Genomic DNA, 23,936 nt, shown 5'->3' on the forward strand with positions numbered 1-23,936 from the left:
ACAATTATAGGTCAAAGTACAGCCCTCAAGACTGAGTATAATTTCACACTAAACATCAAACAAAGGTCACAAAAATTACTAGTGTAAAATAATTCAAACAGGAAAACAATCAGTCTAATCTATATTAAAAGCGAAAAACTAGAAATGGCTATGACCTACACAACAACAAACAAAATGCAAAAAACCACTGAACAACAGCCGGAGGCTCCTGACTTAAATAAAGATATTAACATAACATTACAACATAATGTACATAAGGGGTTTATTCATATCATCAGAATCAAATATTCTAGAAAGACTCTGCAATATTTGTGTGTACCCTAAAAGTTTATTACCCTCATGTTCACTTCTGTATAAGACAAGGTATTTTATAAAACAAAAATTTGTCTATAACTCCAATTGTTTTGAGATAAAAAATAATAAACAAAAGATGCACATTTTCTTTTGAAAAGAGATTCTAAGAAAGTCTCACTTAATTTATGTCATTGTTTAATGAGGTCCTGCACATTCGAGCTGCAGAGTAGATTAGGTTTTTGTCATTGGAAATCCAAACTAGAGGCTCAAAAGAGCCTGTGTCGCTCACCTTGGTCTATGTGAATATTAAACCAGATGGATTCATGACAAAATTGTGTTTTGATGATGGTGATGTGTTTGTACATCTAAATTTACTGAACATTCTAGCTGCTTACAATTATCTCTATCTATAATTTACTTGGCCCAGTAGTTTCAGAGGAGAAGATATTTGTAAAAGATTACTAAGATTTATGAAAAAATGGTTAAAACATGACTATAAAGGGCAATAACTCCTAAAGGGGTCAACTGACAATTTTGGTCATGTTGACCTATTTGTAGATCTTACTTTACCAACATGTATTGTTTTTTACAGTTTATCTCTATCTATAATAATATTCAAGATAATAACCAAAAACAGCAAAATTTCCTTAAAATTAACAGTTCAGGGGCAGCTACCAACAACGGGTTGTTCGATTCATCTGAAAATTTCAGGGCAGATGTATTTTGACCTGTAAAATAATTTTACTTCATGTCATATTTGCTTTAAATGCTTTGCTTTTTGAGTTATAAGCCAAAAACTGAATTTTACCCCTATGTTCTATTTTTAAATGTGGCAGCCATCTTGGTTGGTTGACCAGGTCACGCCACATATTTTTTAAACTAGATACCCAAATGATAATTGTGGCCAAGTTTGGTTTGATTTGGCCCTGTAGTATCAGAGAAGAAGATTTTTGTAAAAGATTACTAAGATTTACAAAAAACTGTTAAAAATTTTGCTATAAAGGGCAATAACTCCTAAAGGGGTCAACTGACCATTTCGGTTATGTTGACTTATTTGTAAATCTTACTTTGCTGAACATTATTGCAGTTTACAGTTTATCTCTATCTATAATAATATTCAAGATAATAACTAAAAACAGCAAAATTTCCTTAAAATTACCAATTCTGGGGCAGCAACCCAACAACGGATTGTCTAATTCATCTGAAAATTTCAGGGCAGATAGATCTTGACCTGATGAAAAATTTAACAGATGTCAGATTTGCTCTAAATGCTTTGGTCTTTGAGTTATAAGCCAAAAACTGCATTTTACCCATATGTTCTATTTTTAGCTGTGGCGGCCATCTAGGTTGGTTGGATGGGTCACCGGACACATTTTTTAAATCAAATACCCGAATGATGATTGTGGCCAAGTTTGATTAAATTTGGCCCAGTAGTTTCAGAGGAGAAGATTTTTGTAAAAGATTACTAAGATTTACGAAAAATGGTTAAAAATTGACTATTAAGGGCAATAACTCCTGAAGGGGTCAACTGACCATTTCGGTCATGTTGACTTATTTGTAAATCTTACTTTGCTGAACATTATTGCTGTTTACAGTTTATCTCTATCTATAATAATATTCAAGATAATAACCAAAAACAGCAAAATTTCCTTAAAATTACCAATTCAGGGGCAGCAACCCAACAACGGGTTGTCCTATTCATCTGAAAATTTCAGGACAGATAGATCTTGAGCTGATGAACAATTTTACCCCGTGAGATTTGCTCTAAATGCTTCAGTTTTGAGTTATAAGCCAAAAACTGCATTTTACCCCCATGTTCTATTTTTAGCTGTGGCGGCCATCTTTGTTGGTTGACCGGGTCACTGGACACATTTTTTAAACTAGATACCCCAATGATGATTGTGGCCAAGTTTGGTTAAATTTGGCCCAGTAGTTTCAGAGGAGAAGATTTTTGTAAAAGTTAACGCCGGACGACAGACGACGCCAGACGCCGGACGCCAAGTGATGGGAAAAAATCATTTGAATAAAAAAATATATGATTTAATAACTGCATGTTTGCAATATCATTTAGATACTAAAAACATGGGCTTAATTGGTGACTGAAATCCAGTTGGTGGTTAAGGAGCAGCTGCAGATACAAAGCTTAAGTTTGAAATAGAAGGACTGACCAAATAACCAATAGGCAAAATGAATAGTTACTTTATACCATTTCTCCAATCATTAGAAGACTATACTATTATAAGTTCCATAAGTAAATATTAATGTCAAACAGAATTTAAATATCTGGATCCTTTTTCACCTTTAAAGAAAAATTCTTTATAATAAATTAAATAGGTTTTATAAGACAGGAACTGTACAGGTAATCATGCTGAAAGAAACTATAGTGGTTCAATGGTTTAAACTAAGTTCATGTAAGCAAGTTCCTCTACTTCATTCGATGCATGCAGTCTTGCCTTCAACCATTCTGTCAAAGCTTTTGCTTCATCTTTTCTTTTAGACTGGTCATAGCACTTTATTAGTCCCTTTATTGCTCGAAGTTCGTGAAAATTTAATACAGAATGGCCAACATCGTTATTTTGGAAGATTTGTACTGGGGCAACCTTCCTGAATTGAAGCTCTGCTTCTTCATATTTTTCAAGCATTAGAAAACATTCACCCATTCTTAAATCAGCACCAGTTTGTCTGAAGGGCCATTTAGAAGATAGTTCTGCAAGTTTGGTATTACATTGATGTGCTTTTTCGTTTATTTCTCTCCTCTTTTCTTCATCTGTTGTCAAGTCAGCCAAAACAGTATAACATCGGACCAATCTTTTTAAGCAAATTTTTTGATGATGGAGACTATCAGGCCCAGTTTTGATTACGCCAAAAATAAAGTATGATGATTCAGTTTCCTGCAATTCTACGATTCGAGACGCAGCATGTTCAAGATTGTTTAAAGTTTTTAGTTTAAGATTTGCTCGATCATCAAATCGCTGCTCCAATGTGCCACTGAGTTCAGTTGACATGATATATAACTTTTTGGGATGATTCCATTGTTTACATTTTTCTTCAATAATAACTCCAAATTCTCGGGCAAGAAACAATGAATGAGCAAAAATTCTTGCTATCTTCTTGTCTGCAGAATCCCCTAGGTAAAATATTCTCCTCCCAAATGTGTAAAATACTTGAAGAATTAGTTCATATATAAACTGCTCCCCAAGATGATTTTCTGGCGCAATTGCAAGTTTGTTTTTACATAACTTATTATACTCTGCTTTAGAAAGTGTATACTCTTTTTTAAGTTTATGTTTGAGATATTCTTCTAGTAATTCAATGTGTTCTTTTCCTCTGTACTTATTGATTATGAAAGCTAACGCCATTTTCTGTAAAAGCTGCTGATTATTTGGGTTTGAAATCACAGCCTGCAATTTCTCAAATAAAATGTTAGCTTTACATCTAGCAAAATTTTCCCATGATTTATAATTTTCATCTCTTGGTGATACTTTCTCGGCTATTTCTTCAATTGCAGCTTCTGTCATTCCAATTAATACAAAGCATGTATTTTTAGCTGCAGTTGAATATTCACCAGCATTAAGCAACATACCAAAAAAGTTGTATGTATACCCAACCAAATCATACACATATGTCACAAGCACATTTAATTCAAAGTCTTCAAGTAGGTGCTGATTATCTTCCCTGAGCATTTCATAGCGGCGAATAACAGAAATGGCATGAGGGAGGAGGTCATTGTTTCGTTTGTAATCTTTATCATTAATGTTATCTTTATCTAGAAGCCACATCAAGGATGTCAGAACTTTCTTCAAAAGACGGACTTTATCTTCAATTGAAGTATACTCATCAATTGTTGTTGTAACTGCTAAATGAGTGCTAATAAATCTGTCATCATCTTCACCCCTCAATAAACCTAAAGAAAATTTCTGCATTGCTTCTATGAAGCTTTCTTGATTTCCTTGATCTCCTTCTCCTTCATTTGCAGGCAAAAACTGGAAAAGTAAAATTGGAATATCTTCCAGTGACAAGAACTGGAGAATAAGCACCATGTCGAACACTTCTGCAACTTCATCTCTCTTTAGAACATTTAAAAACTCAGTTAAAACTCCAAAGAGTTTTCTGTCCAAGGAGGAAGATAAATACCCATCGATAATTTCTAACGATCGCCTGCCTGTAAAGTTCTTTAAAAATCCTCTTGGTGTTAATTTATGTGAAACTAACCGAGTCTTCACACCATACATTGCCAGTGGAAGACAACTTAAATACTCAGCCAGCTCTCTGTAGCTCTGGTATTCTTCCTGACTTAATTCATCTTTCTTTTTCAAAAATTGGACAGCTTCGTCTTTAGTGAAACCATTTACATTAATAAGATTTGCTTCATCACAAAAAGCTGAGTTCCATGTGGTAGCAAGGATTGTCATATTCATTTTTAAAAAAGAATTTTTCAGCTTTTCGACAGATAGTTTTGTTTTATCCGTGACATCATCAAAGATAATCAAATGATGCGTAGTTGGGTCTTCTGATCTCAGTTCGTGTAAAATCAAATCATGTATGTTATTCAAAGATTCCTCATTGGAAACACCTTCAATTTGTTTACTTTTTTGTTTTAAATTCAAACCATCTGCCAATTTTTTCAATGAATTTAAAAAAGAGACTTTATCTTGGCAGGTTATTCTCCAACAGACTCCATCTTTACTAGCCTGTCTTTGTTGACAAGCATATTTCAAGGCCAGCTGAGACTTCCCAGATCCAAGTAAACCTATAATATATCAAAATAACAACAAATATAAATATTGTCCAATAAAAAATCATGCAATAATAAAACACTCACGAATTTACAATTTCAGAATCAAAATGAATATGGGAAATAGCTATACACTTAAAATAAAAAATAAAAATACCATATTATTCTGTTAATCCATTGTTGCATGATAATTATACCATTCAATTTCTCTTTACAAAACTTTGACAGACTCTTTCTCATTGTTGAAGGCAGTACGGTGACCTAAAAGTGTTAATGTTTGTGTCATTTTGGTCTTCTGTGGATAGTTGTCTCATTGGCAATCATACCACATCTTCTTTTTTAAATCCATTACATTTTAATAGGGGTACCAGGATTTTGTTGACCCTTATTGAATGATCATTATCTATAGATACCTTCCAGTTGATCTAGCTCAAACCGGTACTCTTTACCACAATTGTTAGTTATTTGATTGATTAGAAATGTTAAATCATTGTATTTATGTGACTCATAGAATATTTCGTTATTATGTGTATTTGTCAAAGGGTCAAAATGCCATTTCACCCATTTTCACCATTTTCCCACCAAAATTTGGGTTTTAGGGCAATTTTTTTTCTTCTCCCTTATCGGTGACCCATGTTTTTTATTTGCTCATTCTTTATAGCTACAGTTTTAGACCAATTGTCATAGAATGGTTTTTTATATTCCAATAAAAATATGTCAACACCTCTATTTTCCCTATCATTTCAATGAAAAATGGTCCCTTTTATATACTTGTTTAAAAGTAAAATTTTGAGCTTAAATGGTCCGTGACCCCCCTATTTTTTGCCGACCAATTTGATTCACTTTCTGTAAAGAATAAAATAACAAAAAATACGGCACTTCTGATAGAAATTTCCAATAGGCCTGAGCCACCTTAAAAGACCTATTTGGTCTTTAATGTAGAGCTTGAAATCAATTAGTTAAACTATAATCTATTGATAGTTTCTGTAAGCGTTTTATGGCCTGTTATTTTGTCTTTTCTTTGTTTATATTTTGGCAATAATAGTGATGACTATTAATCACCAACTAATGGGCTGCAATTGCCCTCTTAGTACATTCATCAAATGCATGTGTTCAATTGATGCAAGAGCAATACTTTAATATCAGATAGGATAGTGCTGATACATATAAGTTAATGATTGAAGATTAAACCTCTTTCAAAGTTGAGATATGATTCTAGTATAACAAATTAATAGAAAAGGTTAGATAACTCTGGATCATTTGCCTTTTAAAAAATTTAGATTTCAATAATTGATGACACTAGACTTTTTCACTTATCAAAATATATGATTTTATGGATTTGACACTATTAAAAGAATTGTATATTGAAATTAAACAACTGATTGTTAAATCGTTGACAATGCTCAATTTTAGACATGAATTTTTCATTTAGATAATTATATGTAAGTGGCCTGAATTATCATAATGTGTGTTAGATGATTTTTGCCTTTAGAAGTTATATACCTGACAATGTAACAAAATTTGTTAATCTCAGTTTTTCCTCAAGTTCTTTCAGCTTACTTGTTTCCATAAAATGTTCCACAACCATATCTTCTTTTATATTACATGGCCCTTCAAAGAAATAATGAAAATAAAAAAATCTATGGATTTGAACGTTGTGCTACTTCCTTTTAGTTACATAAGACTGACAATAAATTACCAATTATGAACATCATGAGGCTTTCAACAGCCTGAATCTCTCATCTGGTAAAAAAGATATCTTTTTTATTAGTTTATCCTGACTAATGTTTTACATAAATTATCAATCAGTGTTTTTTTGTTTGCCCATGCAGTTGCTCATCCTGCCTTTTTCTCTCACAACACATTTCCTACTCTTTTCAAATTCATCCATGTAAAAATCAAATGGTAGCTATCTAATGTTCAGCAGACCTGTCAACCAGTTAACTTGAAGAGCCATGTTGACCAAACAAAATTGTTTACCCTTTGTAGTATAAGTCTGAAGTCTAGTTTACAGTGCATACACCATTACCATTCTTGCTGTAAAAATCATTCATGTCATGCATGTTTACCTTTTAACAGGGTACACCATATCCTATCATAACACCACATTATTCCTTCAGCAAATCTAAACACATATACATTATGCTTCTATAATTGTGGCAAGCAAAATGCTTACCTTAACAAATTTTGCAAAAAATTATGAATGTAGAAAATATATAAATTACCTTCTTCTAGTTGTTTTAATTCTTCTTCGTGTTTAGATTTGAATTCCTCCAGCATATCTACAATAGGCTGTAATCTCATTTCTTTCAAGTTATCTATTAACATTTGTGTATTTGTTTTAGACAAAAGGCCATGTTTTGTCATTAAATGAAATACATTTTCACCAGTTTTAACTGTTTCAAGATCTTGAGCTGGAATTTTTTCAGCTCTCAAAATATATACCATCTTCTGAATATTATCTGAAAATGCAAACAGCAATACATGAGTTATCAAATATTTCCAATTAAACATATAAATGTAGCAGTTAATTAGCATTTAAATCATACACAGACTTAATTTAACAAACTGTTGGCAAAGCTTAACATAAACATTGTTAAATTACACTATAAATTAAGACAATTACTCCTATAAGAAGTCACCTGACAGTTTTGAAATCAATGAACATTTGGTTGAGCTCAGCATTTTGGACATGTTTGCCCTGTCAGATTCTCTCTATGTATAACTATTTGAAAATTAGACAAAACTTACATTTTACCTCTATGTTCCATATTTAGTCATGCCTGCCATCTAAAGGACACATTTTTCCAAACTATATACCCAATTAATGATTGTGGTCAAGTTTGATTAAATTGGTTCAGTAGTTTCAGGTGAGAAGATTTTTGCGAAAGTTAGAGGACAATGAGGATGGACAACAAACTATAAAAGACAATAACTCCTCAAGGGTCAATTTACCATTTTGGTCATGTTGACTTATTTGTAAACATTACTTTGCTGAACATAATTGCTGTTTACAGCGTATCTCTATCTATAATAATATTGAAAATGATGATTAAAAACTGCAAAATTTCCTTACAATTACCAATTCAGGGGCAGCAACCCAACAACAGCTTGGCTGATTTGTCTGCAAATTTCAGGACAGAATAGATCTTAACCCGATGAACCTTTTTGACATTGTCAAATTGCTCTAACTGCTTTAGTTTTAGAGATATAAGCCAAAAACTGCATTTTTATGTTCTATTTTTAGCCATGTCTGTCATCTAGGTTGGCACCTGGGGTCATCTGACACATTTTTTTTATACAAGTTACCCTATTGATGATTATGGCCAAGTTTGGTTAAATATATATGGCCTAGTAGTTTCTGAGGAGAAGATTTTTGAAAAAGTTAATGGATGCCAAACAACGAATGACAGACAAGATTTAGGCTAAACAGCATTTGTACACCAATATAAAACTTGTCCAAGATATCGCTAATATAAACCTGAAGTATAAGTTTTTATAAAAATCTGGCAAGAATAGTACATCTTCTCCAGTAAATTTGTGCTTAATTGCCACCATTAAATCATCATTTGATGTGGCAAATCATTAAACACAGCAAGACTGTTTTTAAAAATCTAGCATAAACATATATCTGAAGCCTGTTTTAACTGGAACATGATTGTGTAAACATTGAAGTAGTGGTATCAAAAAGTTTTAATTTTCTTAATAAAAAAGTTACTATAGAAGATGCTCACTGAATCATGGTTCAATTAGGTAAGTGTTGAAAGAAAAAGATTTAAAATTTCGGGGGCAGTACGTTATTTGAGAAGTGTATATAAGACACAAATCGATAACAGTCTCTGATATAAATATTTTTAAAAAAATTGGCGTTTTCTGTGGAAAAAATATTGTTTAATTACAAATTTAGGAAGTACAATGAAGTATAAGAAAATATATTTATACATCATATCACAAATATTTCTGACTTTGTATGATTTGCAGCTCAATGAAATCGGTCCCTTTCTTTAGTAGTATAGATAGTACAAACCTGTGATTAACTTGTCACTGATTTCCGACAGCAGATGCTGGAATTCTCTATCTAGTTTTGTCATTGAGGAATTCAATTTCTTGAACTCTAATAAAAAAATAGAATATGTTAGTAGGGCTGAAAGTGTATGATATTGAAAAAATCTATTATATTATATCTAATGTTATGTATATGCATACCTGTCAACTGACCCGTATTCTGCAGGTGGGACCCGAGATTTTCACAGTTTTGAGGGATCACCCGGGACACCTGCTGGGTCTTTGAATAACCCGTGAATTCAGAAAATGCACCGTTTTCACCCGTATTTCTTAGCCTTGAGATTGATTTCATAAGTAATATTCCTTTGAAATACCGGCAAATTCGTAATTCTTCCATGAACAGGAAGTTCATCTAGCTGTAATGGCTTCACTTGACAGCTTTGGTGTCAAACACACTGTAAATTAACACCAATTATCTTAGCTTTAGGTCGTAAATAAATTGCATTGTTGTTTTACAAACATATTTCAACTAGAGTTACTTCGCCTTTTTTGTCACCATTCAAAATTATTCCTTATATTTACGTTTTAGTGTGAAAAAGATTAAATCTTAAAAAAATAAAATTCAAATACATATTGAAATACGTGTATAACTTTTCATTATTTTTATACTTTTATACAATAAAAAAAATATAATATGTTAGTAGGGCTGAAAGTGTATATGATATTGAAAAAATCTAGTATATTATACCTTATGTTATGTAATATGTATGGTAGTATGCGTTTTTATGGTTTAGTCAATAAGTTGTGTCCCTTTGTATAATAATGAGGCATATTTGTCATGTGATGTAATCTGCCTTAATCTTAATAAATGTGCAATGGAAATAGAAGTGCTCTTGCTTCTCTCAAAAGAATATAAGCTTAGTGGCATGGGGAGGCAAGTACTTATTCATCCATATCATGCATGTACGATATAATCTCCATTGAAGAAAGAAATGCCAATACTTATACAACTTTATACCAAATATCATTGACCTACCACTAATGGTTAACTACAACCTATTTAATCACAAACTAATACATTGCTGATGCCATCACTGTAGTCAGAAACAGCATACCTATATGTCTTAATTGCTTTTTTACTCTGTCAGGGTGAAACAAATCCTTACTTAAGAATTGGTTCTCAATGAATATGAAGAATGACTATAACTTACTTATCTTAAAACAGGTCTCGCAAACAAATTTTCTGTCTTCAAATTTCTATTACATTCATGTTAAAGAAACAAACGTATTATGCCGTCCACATCTGTTCTACTAGAGACATGGTAGATCTAGGCTATCTGAAAAATTATATAAAATTAAAAAAATTAAAAAAATTAAAAAAATTATAAAAAATCTTATATGCCCAAAACAAGTACTGATTATAAGCTACGAGTATAATGGGATAAAAGTGGAATAAATGAAGAATGTGTCCATCGAGTAACACAGATGATGATCCCTCTTTTTGCATATAATACATGTAAAATTGAGAATGGAAATGGGGAATGTGTCAAAGAGACAACAACCCGACCGTAGAACAGACAACAGCAGAAGGTCACCAACAGGTCTTCAATGTAGCGAGAAACTCCCGCACCCGGAGGCATCCTTCAGCTGGCCCCTAAACAAATATAAACTAGTTCAGTGATAATGAACGCCATACTAATTTCAAAACTGTACACAAGAAACCAAAATTAAAATAATACAAGACTAACAAAGGCCAGAGGCTCCTGACTTGGGACAGGCGCAAAAATGTGGCAGGGTTAAACATGTTTGTGAGATCTCAACCCTCCCCTATATCTCTAGCCAATGTATATATATATATATATATATATATAACCTTATAGGTTGCATTTCTGTAAATATTGACAATGCATTTTCCCATAGGAACTCCCTTTACGGCTTAAACTGTACCACTTTTACTATGAAGTTTTGAAAAAAATCATATCCTAGAATTGAAAGTTCATATGCTGAGTGACTACTATTTTTTTCAAAGGTCAAAATATAGGGCTGTACGTACCGCATATTTTCCATGTTTAAATGCCCCATACTTCTAAGAGTTTAAACTAACACTTAATTTCTAAACATTACCCCTACCTTGACTGTAGGGTTACCAAAGATTTCAATATAAACAATATTTACATATATGTTTACTGGTAACATTCCCAAGTAATGTTTCTATGAGATGCAACCTACAGATCAGAAGTGGGAACCAGTATGTTAACAAAATTAATAATATATGAATATTCTATTTCTCCCCCAAAAAGGCATGGTTTGAGAAATTCTGTATAATTTACAAAATGCAACCTATAAAGGTAAATAACTAGTTATATAGAGAACTATAAAAGTGGTGCACATAAATTTGAAACTTGATCTGTGTTTTATGGTAATAGCATTGTTTATAAAAATTCATAACATTTGGTTGAGGCTAAACAGTTATTGATATTAAAACGGATACAAAAATTCAGCATTTTTCCCATGCATTAGGGGACATAACTCCAGAATAGAAAAAAAGTTGTGCATCCAATTTTGACTTTGGTCTAATGTTAAGTAGTAAATAGGTATTGTGTATTATATATTTAATACATTTGGTTAAAACAGTCTAAAGTATGTTTAAGGTTTATAAGAGAACGGAAACAAATATAAACTTCTTCCTTTTGTGGAAAAAAGGAGTAAGGGCAATAAGGCCGTTATCTGGCCCAAAAATTACTGCAAATTTAAAAGTTATCATACATATTTTCAAATAACTGACAAGTGTCTATGGTAAAAAGTATTCAGAAAAACCAAAAAATTTTGGACATTGAACATGTTGAACAAGTTACCATGGCAACAAATCATGACTTAATTTGCATATGTTGTTAAATTTAATGATTTTCCTTGTTTTTCATCAATCTTTTTAAGTATATATTTAAGTTTGAAAAGTATATGTGCACCCAAGAAACAACTTTATATTTGGCGATATTTTGACAAAAGTTATAAAAAAGATTCTGTTAAATTATTTTGTTGTTTCTTGGCTGCGCACGATGTGTGGTCCACAACAGAAAGAAAGATGGAAAACTAAATAATTTCTGTATTTTTCATCGTTTTTGTGAAAACAGTACATATTATGATGTAATTGTGACGTTGTCACATAAGAATCTTAATGTTTTTTATTTATATTTCTTGACCTTTTGCATTTCTAAACATTATGTGCCAATTTGAAAAAGTTATCAAGCGGTTTTTTTTCTTGGGCCAAAACCAGGCCTTAATGCCCCTACTCTTTTGGTTGATTATATAGGGAATCACAGAAGCACAGAACATTAGAGTACAGAATAACTATATTATTGAATTTATTAAAAATTTCAAGCACAAGAAATTATGCAAGTTCCATTTATAATTAAAAATAATTCCAAGTTCAGTTAAATACTAGCCTGTTCCCTAATTATAACATGAATATACTAAAACTACATCTATAGGCAGATTCATGGGGTGGGGGTGGGGGCTTCCCCCCCCTCTTTCATGGGAAAAAATTAGTTAATTATATTTGGAATCACTGAAGCATGACTGGAGTGCCCCCCCTTTTTTTTTTAAATCATACAGCCTGCTCCCCCTTAATCCCCCTTATGAAAAGTTTTAGATCTGCCACTGAACTAATTTAATATAAATCAATACTTTAGATGGTCATACCTGCCAACTGTCACTATTTGTGGGGGATTTCCCCCATGGAAGCTCTCAAATGGAAAGGAGTAGGTCCAGTAAGACCCCTTTTTGGCCCCAAAATATAGCAGTTTTACAAAATTGAAAAAAAATGTAAACTTTAGTTATTTGTAGAATGCTTCTGCTACATGAATATGGGCTGTTTTTGACAATACTATGCATATATATCAGGTACTAGCACCATTAAGTCGTGCTTAATAACTGAAATCTTCACAATTCAAGCATTTTAGTTAAATTCTAGATGGTTTTCATGTAAAACGAAAGTGGCTGCATTTGTGTTCATCCTTAATATTGAAATGTAAGTTGTATTTTATGATAATACATAACATATAAAGGATGAGGATGAACACGGATGAGGCCACTCTCATTTTTGACAAAAAAAATCTGAAAAGTGACATTTTTCTGCATATTTGGTAGATTTTTCATATTTAAGCTTTAATCGGATCGTTTTTAATTTGACTAGATCAGTTCAAATCTTTCACAAACTAATTGATTCAAATGAAATAGACACTTAAGTGTTTAAAAAGTGGTCAAAATCTTTCGTCAGATGAACCTGAAATTTGATCCAAAATCGGTCCTTACCGGACCTATTTCTTGTAAGAGCATTTTTGTCTACAATTTTAAACAAGGCACTGGCTACGGTTACATGGAAATGTAACAATAATAAAAATATTATTGTTACATTGGAGACTAATTGCCGGAATGAAAAGTTGGGCAAGGAACCGATTTATTACGAATGTAACAATAATTACTGAGCTGAGGCTACGGTTACATGACGTTATTGTTACATGAAAACAGCAATGTACGCTAGATTTATTAAACTTGCTTAGTTCTTTTATATTTATGTACCAAACAATACTTGTAATACTGATAAATAATAAATATTATTATTAAACAAATGGTGCATAGTTTTACGTATTCATATATAATGGTTTTGATATTCTATAAGATACTAATCAATAGTAGGAGTGTTAAAGGGGAAACATATAGTTCAATGGTTTCACTTTTTTAAAGTATTGAACTGCACACCTACTCTTATTACTGTCATTATACTTTGAACCAATTTTGTTTAGGGTGAAAAATTTAAAACTTGGGATGCGTTTTTAACGAAACTGAAACAATATCAAGACATAAATTTCATACAGCTATATACAACTTGACGCAAATTGATACATCAAAAGCAAAGTTTGCTAACTGTAAATTAAATACTAAGATCTTCTGTATGTACACGTATCCGTGGAGGACTTAATTTCGTTCATCAAAAATGTGTCGGACTTTAAAAACCACTTACTGGATTTGTAGAAATTGTCATTATAAATAAAAAAAAAATACAGTAAATAAATTGTATGTGATAAATGTATGTATTGTAAATATAAAATAACTGTCTTCAACTTTTATTATTTAGTACATATTACTACGTATAGTCATATCGTACATTGCTATTTTTCATGTAACAATAACACAATGTAACCGTAGCCTCAATAATTATTGTTACATTCGTAATTAAACAGGTCCTTACCCAACCATGCATTCCGGCATTTAGTCTCCGATGTAACAATAATATTTTTATTATTGTTACAGTTCCATGTAACTGTAGCCAGTGCCTTTAAACAAAGCAGTAGTTTTATAATTGCTATAAGCTTTAAAATTAAAAGTATAAAGTAAAAAACAACATTAAAATACATTTGAAGGCGCCCTTAAAGGTTTTGTTGGAATACAACTTCAAGAGCCATTTTGCACACAAAACGGCCATGGGTATTTTGAAATGTTGGCCATGTTGGCAGGTATTGGATGGTACATAGCTAGAGATATGCACTATTATTGTTTCAATCAATTTTATCATTATTCAGTGTTTGCAGAGACATGAACATGTAATACAATTGTATTACATGTCTCTGGTGTTAGTTGAAAAGGAATGCTCACTATATAAATTGGCATGCCATATATAAAAGTTTGTACAGTATTTAAGATCTGATATATGTGAAGAACGAAAGTGAAAGTAGGATCTTATAATAAGACTTCCTAACCGGTATGGTTGTTGATTTGTCATATCTCTGTGTATTACATTTTTCATTTCAAGTGACGTGTAAGCATATAGGTTAAAGTTGCTTGCAGTTATGCTGTGTTGAAAGTCTTGAAATAACCAAGGACTCGTTCATTATTTTCATTTCGGATGTTTACCTGTTTAATTACCTGTATTGCAACTCCCTCCTATGACAGGATAACCACCATTCTTATAAATCTGTAAAATAACATTTTCTCCTCCTTAGATATAGTAATTAAACTCAATAATGATAACTTGTGCGGTACGCGGGTGTTGGTAATGACGGTAATGTCTATTTAGTTACAATAAAAGTTCAAAGATCAAAATAGAAAATACGGTGCTAGTATAATGATAAGTCCCTAATGCTAGATCAAGATAGTGTGTTGAACATTGTTGAAAGCTTTGTTGGAGCTCCCACTGTCGATTCCGGTAATTTATTCCAGGCTACTGCTGTTCGTGGAAAGCATTTTTAGTAATCGTGTCTTTGGCTGAATATGGTGTCACTATATGCCCATGATGCCATGGTATTGTAGTTTCTAGATGTTCTGTTTAATGGATTAATTCAGGTAACTACCGTAAGTATCTAGTGGAATTGCTACTATAGTCCATTTACATGTTTGTAAAATAGGCATAATTTGACATTCACTCTTCGTTGGTATAGAGGTATATCCACTTAAGCTTGCTTATCGTATTTGTGACACTCGATTCGTTACTGTAGTCATAGAAAATATAACGAGTCGCTCTCCTTTCATGTCTTTGTATCTGGCGTGTAGGGATCCCATATTTCTGCGCCGTATTCCACTCTTGGTCTTACGACTTACTAGTGCGTTGACAGCATTGGTTTTTAAAGGCAGTGCTTTAAGGCCTGACTTTTAAGTCATGAGGTTCATCTTTTCATACGCAATCTTTGCAGGGGGTCTTTTGGCCAGAAATAGATCCGGAAATGTTCGAATTTCTCCTCTTCTTTTTATGGTATGATATGGTTTTTATTTCTTTCATTTACATTGGGGACTAAAGAAACGATCAGTTTGTTTTGTTTGTTTTATAGAACTTGTTATGAGTGTGTATTTTGCATTATAAGCAGTCAACCTGACTACAAACTATCATTATGTGTATTCCGTGCGGAAAGAGGTCGGGTCAATTTCGAGTGTTATCTGACATCTAAAGATTCTTTAATTAGTTCAGATGTTGATATAACAATGAAAAGTCGACTGAACATGATTAATATTGCATCTTCTATAATTCAAAGCGGAATTCGGTTTATGAACGAGAAACTGTAAAGCGTTTTCAATTTCGGTATTAGTTATGTATGTTGTCTACGTATTATCCTGGTTCCCGGTACTACGTTCCCGGTATTAGCTTTTTGTGTATGTGATGTGTAACATTACGATCGGGTACCAGCCAATCTACGTGTGTATGTGTACATGATTTCCCGCCAAAATGACCGTTTTACAGCTATGGAAAAAATAGTCCATAAACGTTCCGTATAATGATATGCAAATTCATAATTAATCGTAACTTTTTTTATCTTTGTATAATAAATATAACAAAATGGATTCCACAAAATTGAAAATAGCATTATTTTACGAGGATTTCTCATATTTTTCTCACTTCCGGCGCAGTAATACGTATGTTTTGAAGAAGCTCGAAGAATTTGACAAAGTGAATTGAGAAGGAAACGGATAGATATACGTCCTTGCTATCAGGTAAAACAATTTAAATGTGCAGAACAAACACATTTACTACGCACAAATAGTACAGACTTAAGCTTTTTATTGTCTTATACACGACTGTAGTCTAGTCGACGGCGGTGACCTACAAGGTACGGGTCATACTGGGTCAAGTCTAAATATGTAAACATATCCACGTGCTATTAGGTAGAAAGCATCGTAATGCAATATCTACAATTTTTCCTCCTTTATACATCGTTTTACCAGATATATTTCTCCTTTATAAATCGTTTAACCCGATATATTTCTCTCAAATACACTTAAACACGGGTTGTATGTACGTATCTTTTCTAGTGTTTTCTTGTCCTTATTAAAGTTCATTTGTTGATGTTTAAATATTTTTGAACGACTGAACACAGGAGAGAATGAATGCAACAATTATATATACTGAAGACTTGGGCTGTACAATGATAGTGTACGTATTATATATCATACTGATAATTATTCTAGCAGTAATTATGTTAATTTAGGATGTAATGACAGGAATTCATGAGCTATGCCTCAGGCTTTCTGAAAAAAATATCAATGACAATGTAAACAGGAACAAAACATTGACACGAATGCTGCTCTCTTCTATGTTATAGTTATTTAGGTATGTGTGTTGCACAAGTTTCAAAAAAATTAAGTTATAAAACTTTTTTTCAGGGCACAAACCCACTTTTAATAAAGAGACTTGTCTACTGCCATACCCATCCTAATTTCATGCACCATTTGCAAGCAAGAGACTGAATGGTTTGCAAAATTAAAAATCAGGACGGTGTCCAATTAAAACAAAAGAACTAAACTGGATGAATATTGTAGGAGAAATCTAGAGGAAAGTTTTGATTTGTGAAATTGGTTTTCATGAAAAGACATTCATTCTAGCCTGCAGAAAGGAACTATAACTGTCCACCACCAACTGACGAGCTAATGTTGAGCTTCACATATGGAATTACTCAAATACCATCAATGTCTGTGTTTTCAGCACAGATTTCACAAGTTATGACACAGCTGTGTTTTTTTATACCTGTTTATAGAGTTGTATACTAAATTTTTATTTTTTTATCAATAAATATATATTGTGTCATTTAAGAACTTGTATTTTGCCAAAAGATGCATACTAGTGAATGAAAGTGGTGCAGTTCATTTTGCTTTGGTATATAGAATTGAATTACAATTGTTCATGTTATTGGAATGCTTATAAAATAAGGAGATGTGGTACAATGTATATGATATTTAGTGAGTTAATCAAGCAAAAGTGAATAAGAAATTGGTATAAGCAGTTACAGGTACATGTACTACTGTACAATCTCAAACAATGAGAAAAACTCATACCGTAAAGAGAATTTCATATTTACAAGTAAGTTTTGTTTTTGCGTTGAATAATTTTCTTCTATTGTTTTAATTGCAAATATTGGAAGTGGTTAAAATGCTAATGAGACAGCTGTTATGGCCACAGAGCCTTAATTGAAAACTTCTTTTTCATTCATACCAGTAGATTTTGCCTGGAGTTAGAAACATATCTGCCAACTTTTCAAAATGCACATGGGGGTTTTACATGAAAGATGGTTCATATAGTCATACAAAACCTTCAAGGGGGCCTTCAAATGGAAGCAGGACAAGTCGCCCCACTGGCTAATCACCCCACTTTTTAAAAAACCGCCACAAACTGATTTATCAAATGGCCCCACATGTGAAATTGGTTAAATCATGTTTAATATTACTCCTGCCAACTCGCCCTACTTATAAAAAAACGGTAATATTTAGATTAATAATATATATATAATTAAAAATAAAAACTCGCACCACTTTAATGAAAACTAATGTACACAGAATACAAACAAACCGAAAATTAATTTACTTGCTATTATTGATATATACTGAAATTATAATTCTAAAAAAAACCTGATTGTTGAAGAATAACTAAGTTTTGAAGCTTAGTTATTTGCATAACAATTGAAAAGAAACCTGTTAAATGTATCATAATGCAATATATGGAATTGAACTTATATTCGATGGGATAACATCTTTTTCCATAAGTGGGGTGAGTTGGCATTACTAAATTCATCCTGGTTAATAATATATTTATCTAGATATCACCGATTTCCATTAGGTGGGACCAGTTGGCAGGAGTAATATTAACGGGATTTAACACGGTTCACAAGTGGGGGCGATTTGGTTATCTAGGTTGGGGCAGTTTTTTTGTCGAGCCTGCAACTTTTGTCGCAGAAAGCTCGACATAGGGATAGTGATCCAGGGGCGGCGGCGATGTTAGCTCAGTTCTTAAAAGCTTTATATTTTAGAAGGTGGGAGACCTGGATGCTTCATACTTTGTATATGGTTGCCCTCATGTTACGAAGTTTCCGTCAGTCACATGTCCAATGTCCTTGACCTCATTTTCATGGTTCAGTGACTACTTGAAAAAAAAGTTAAAATTTTTGTAATGTTAAATTCTCTCTTATTATAAGTAATAGGATAACTATATTTGGTATGTGCGTACCTTGCAAGGTCCTCTTGCCCGTCAGACAGTTTTCACTTGACCTCGACCTCATTTCATGGATCAGCGAACAAGGTTAAGTTTTGGTGGTCAAGTCCATATCTGAGATACTATAAGCAATAGGTCTAGTAAATTCGGTGTATGGAAGCATTGTAAGGTGTACATGTCCAACTGGCAGGTGTCATCTGACCTTGACCTCATTTTCATGGTTTAGTGGTTATAGTTAAGTTTTGTGTTTTGGTCTGTTTTTCTTATACTGTTTGCAATAGGTCTTCTATATTTTGTGTATAGAATGGTTGTAAGGTGTACAGGTCTACCTGGCAGGTGTCATATGACCTTGACCTCATTTTCATGGTTCAGTGGTCAAAGTTAAGTTTTTGAGTTTTGGCCTTTTTTTCTAATACTATATGCAATAGGTCAACTCTATTTGGTGTATGGAAATATTTCATGATCTACATGTCAGTCGCGCAGGTTTTATCTGACCTTGATCTCATTTTTTACAATTTATTGCTCAGTGTTAAGCTTTTGTGTTTTGGTCTGTTTTTCTTAAACTATAAGCAATAAGTCAATTTTATTTGTTGTATGGAAGAATTGTTAGCTGTACATGCCTACCTGGCATGGTTTATCTGACCTTGACCTCATTTTCATGGTTCAATTGTCAATGTTTTCTTGGTTTATGTTAAGATTATGTGACAGTTGTAATAAAGCTTTATTATTAGGATTATCAACATAATATCAATGATTAGTAAAGAAGGCGAGACATTTCAGTGTTTGCACTCTTGTTTTACAAGTGGGGCGATTTGTCATAGATTCCCTTCAAATATATTCTAATGTGGTTTTTGACTTCTTCGTGCATTAACAAGCTCATAGCCATTGTTGAATTAATTGTTTTCTTTAAAATAGTCGACAAAATTGCTCTTACAAAATTTCCATTTGGGAGCCTTGAGCTCGATGGGGGAAATACTCTGCAAATACTGACAGTTGCCAGGTTACCATTATGTTACTTGGTGTTCTTGCTATAAACACAGTACAGAGACTAGTCAATCTTTGTGAACTATTTTTTATGGGAGTCATAGAATATGCGTATACCATCAATAATTAAAAATAGTCTTATTTATATTGAAAAGGAAAAGTTCTTATATGTCTAAAGAAGAGGGACGAAAGACACCAAAGTCAAAATCATAAATTTAAAGCAAACTGACAAGGCCATGGCTAAAAATGCATTTCATGGGAGGCACAGAAAATATACTGTAAACATAGACTATAGATATAGGTGAACTAGGTACAAAAGAACTCTGAATCTTAAATACTACAAACCACCTCTGTTCTATGGAAGATAATGGTATAACTGGACTAGAAATACACACAACCTGTAATTAACTGCCTTTACAGCGCTTTCGCGCTTTGATTATTTGCTGTCAGTGGATCTTTTTGATGTTTCTGCTGAGCATCCCTTGTGCTTGGTTTGCACTGGCTACAATGTTCTTTATAGATGTGTGTAAGTTCCAGCTTAGATTATCGTTGATGGTAATTCCCAAGTATTTTGTGAATTAAAAAAATTACATGGCTGTTAACATGCTAAACACATTTAATCTAAATATGTCACTACTTGAACACGTTAAAGGACAAACGTTCACGTTTAGACTGTATAAGCACTTTCCTAAACATGTTTAGATATTGAACATGGCAGTTAATCCCTATGAACATGTTATTAGTTCGTTTATATGAAATGTGCTTAGAAAAGTGTTTAGGTTCTAAACACAATTATTACAGTGTACACTGCAGGTCTGCACACGTTTTTATACAAATTAATCTTTCTTCTACATGTTTGTTAAAGACCTGCGCATGCTGCGTGTTGCTGCAGACCTGCGGCAAATATTTATATTCAAATAAATCTTTCTTCTGTGTGTTTGCTGCAAACTTGCAGAAACTGTATACCGATTATACAATTAACCAATGACATGTTGTGTATACTCATTACCATGATTACATTATCTTTTTACACAGCAAATTCTTACCAGATGCTCCGCAGGGCGCAGCTTTATACCACGGGGGTCCGCAGAGGTCGAAACCCTTAACAGTTGGGGCAAGTATGGACACCACAATTAAGCTTGATACAGCTCTGAATTTGGAATGTGATTAAAAAGACACAACATAGGTTTCTGACACAGAATGAATATGGTCTAAAGACTTAAACTTAAAAACTTTGAAAAAATATATATAATACAATACATAAGGATTCATAATGCGGTCTCACTAATTAGCGACAACAAGAATTTTAGCGACAACAAGCGTCAACAAGCGTCAAGAAGCGACAACAATAATTATTTTAGCGACAACAAGCGACAAGAAACTATTTAGCGACAAGAAAACATATTTTGTTTAATCAAAATTTGCAATAAATATTAAAAGAATATTCAAAAGAAAATAATTTTAGCGACAAGAAAGTTAAAATTGATAGAAAAAAATGAAACATTATTTACATATTTATTTTATCATCTATTATGTTTTTGTTTCAATTTTATAGAGTGTGCATTTCCTTTGCTCTACCAAGCTGACTGAAGCCATTCAACTTTTATGTTTAGTATAAAGTAAATTGTCAGAACATCACCTGATACTTAATCGCAAGTTAGATCAGAAATAGAAGCTGGTAAATCAGTTAAACAAATTTTCACCGATAGCTTTGAATCTGAACATCAGCCACGTGACTCAAAATATGTCCAAAACGTTAAATATCATGTTTTAAAATAATGAAAAAATCCTTTCAACAAACAAAATATTGCTGATAATATGCAAACTGTTATTAACATGAATTCTGCCAAGCATCCTTTTTTGAAAGAAATTGTTCAGACCACAGGCAAATCACCAAGTGTTATCTGCTACACAGATTTCCAAATGAAGCATTTTGCCAGTGCTTGTAAATCATCAATAATTGGTGTTGTGCATGTGCACGTAAACCTTGCCAACGGAAACGTATTAAAAATGCTAAAACTACAACTTCAAAAAAGGGCAAAAATACAGTGAACCTTAGTGGTAAAAATCTACGGCTTATCAAATTGGACCACCATGTACAAAATGTATAAATATTATGTTAGATAGGAATGTACATATTACCAGAGACATGTAATACATGTATTATATGTCTCTGATATTACTATATAATGACTAAAAATAATTTAAAAAAAAAAAGAAAAATATATATGGACCCCAAGGTAGAACCACGTCCTCGTCGTGTGGTCTGGAAACACGCTTAAATAATAAAGATGTCAAAGCGTGGCTGCGAGTTCTACCAATAAAGCATCGAATTGACATAACAAGAGTACACTTAGAGCATAGTATTAAGCAAATGAATCAAAATATTATATTCCATTATGCCCGCTCCATATCTATCTCCATTCGTTTATTCATACTTTGACTTTGATGAAAACAGATACATCCATTATCTTATACATATTCTTCATATTTAAAAAATAAAAAAAAGAAGCTCAATCTCTTTTTTCTTCACAAATGTTTAATTCCTTCATCTACCAATATACTACTATAAGCTTCACAATCTCTTTCTTCCTCATAAATGTTTCATTTCTTCGTCTATCTATATAATAAAACATTTTAATTAGACATATCTGCTCGTGAATTAAAAAAAAAATTATAACATACAAATTTCTTTATATCTAATATCTAATATTTAATAAAAAATGTTTTCTTGTCGCTAAATAGTCTTCTTGTCGCTTGTTGTCGCTAAAATAATTCTTGTTGTCGCTTGTTCACGCTTGTTGTCGCTTTTTGACGCTTGTTGTCGCTAATTAGTGAGACCCTCATAATGTGCTCTTCTTCCTATGTGCAACTTCAAAACTTTTGGGAAAATCGACGATCATTTAAGATTTTTCTGGTCATATTTTTTGTAATCCAGAATAAAAAGTATGAAAAAAATGTCCAATAAGTTATAAATATTTGTATATCCAGCTAGATAATAAAAATGGCACGTATTTCAGCATTAATTGGGTAGAACACAAATCCAGGGTGCTCGCATAAGGCAGCTTAATTAACTGTATACAAATCTAAGTACATGTTTAGATTCAGCATATCAAAGAACCCCAAGGATTCATTTTTCGTTAAAATCAACCTAAGTTTAATTTTGGACCCTTTGGATATATTAATGTAGACCAATTTGAAAACAGGACCAAAAATTGAGAATCTAAATACACGTTTAATTAGCTTTTGCATATTAAAAAACACTAATGATTCATTTTTTATCAAATCAAACAAAGTTTTGGACCCTTTTTCTTTAACTGTTGGGACCAAAACTCCCACAATCAATCCCAACCTTACTTTTATCGTAATTAACCTTGTGTTTAAATTTTATAGATTTCTATTTACTTTTAATTAAGTTATAGTGCGAAAAACCAAATGTCTTCGGACGACGACAACGTCATACCAATATGCGACCAATTTTTTTTTTCAATTTTTGCAGTCGTATAAAAAAGTGATGTATTTTGTATCATAGATCTAATTTATTAGTTCATTGTATGTTCACTTGTGTTAATATGTCTTTTGATTGATTTAAGCCACTTCAATTGATATTTTATTATATGTCTTTCAATGTTGTGTTGTGACACTATTGTTCTAGATAAGGGTGAAGGTTTGATACCATTAAAACGTTCAAACCCGCTGCACCTGTACATCAGGAAATTTGTTGTCCCAACTTTTCTGATTAGGTTCTATTACAGCCGATTTCATTGAGTTGAAGCCAAAGGTATTATCTTTGGTTAGCTTGCTTGTTAGGTGAACCGTAAAGTCATTGTTAGGCCAGGTAAACTACCCTCCTGTAAGAGTAGACTAGTCCAGTAGATAACCCATCTATCTGTCTGTTGGACTAGGCTACTTCGAAAGGAGGGTAGTTAACCTGATCAACAATGACTTCAC

At 32.5% G+C, this 23,936-nt stretch overlaps 1 protein-coding gene across 1 annotated transcript; it reads right to left on the reverse strand.

Annotated features, from left to right (window-relative positions):
- Positions 1-2,088: 2,088 nt before the first annotated feature.
- LOC134687182 (uncharacterized) lies at positions 2,089-9,139 on the reverse strand. Its single transcript, XM_063547267.1, has 4 exons — positions 9,057-9,139; positions 7,255-7,491; positions 6,533-6,640; positions 2,089-5,044 (listed from the first exon to the last, which is right to left on the reverse strand). Exons 1-4 carry the CDS (start codon positions 9,118-9,120, stop codon positions 2,691-2,693), a joined length of 2,763 nt encoding a protein of 920 aa, XP_063403337.1. The 5' UTR covers positions 9,121-9,139; the 3' UTR covers positions 2,089-2,690.
- Between the last annotated feature and the right edge of the window lie 14,797 nt (positions 9,140-23,936).

The sequence above is a fragment of the Mytilus trossulus genome, chromosome 10 (assembly GCF_036588685.1).
Source record: "Mytilus trossulus isolate FHL-02 chromosome 10, PNRI_Mtr1.1.1.hap1, whole genome shotgun sequence".
In the NCBI taxonomy this organism is placed as follows: domain Eukaryota; kingdom Metazoa; phylum Mollusca; class Bivalvia; order Mytilida; family Mytilidae; genus Mytilus; species Mytilus trossulus.

Excerpts from the sequence above, each read along its gene's own strand:
- LOC134687182 (XM_063547267.1), bottom strand. The coding sequence starts at position 9,120 with ATGACAAAACTAGATAGAGAATTCCAGCATCTGCTGTCGGAAATCAGT. Across the intron at positions 7,492-9,056 it reads CAGTGACAAGTTAATCACAG|ATAATATTCAGAAGATGGTA; the intron begins GTTTGTACTATC and ends TTGCATTTTCAG. Across the intron at positions 6,641-7,254 it reads ATTAAAACAACTAGAAGAAG|GGCCATGTAATATAAAAGAA; the intron begins GTAATTTATATA and ends ATTTCTTTGAAG.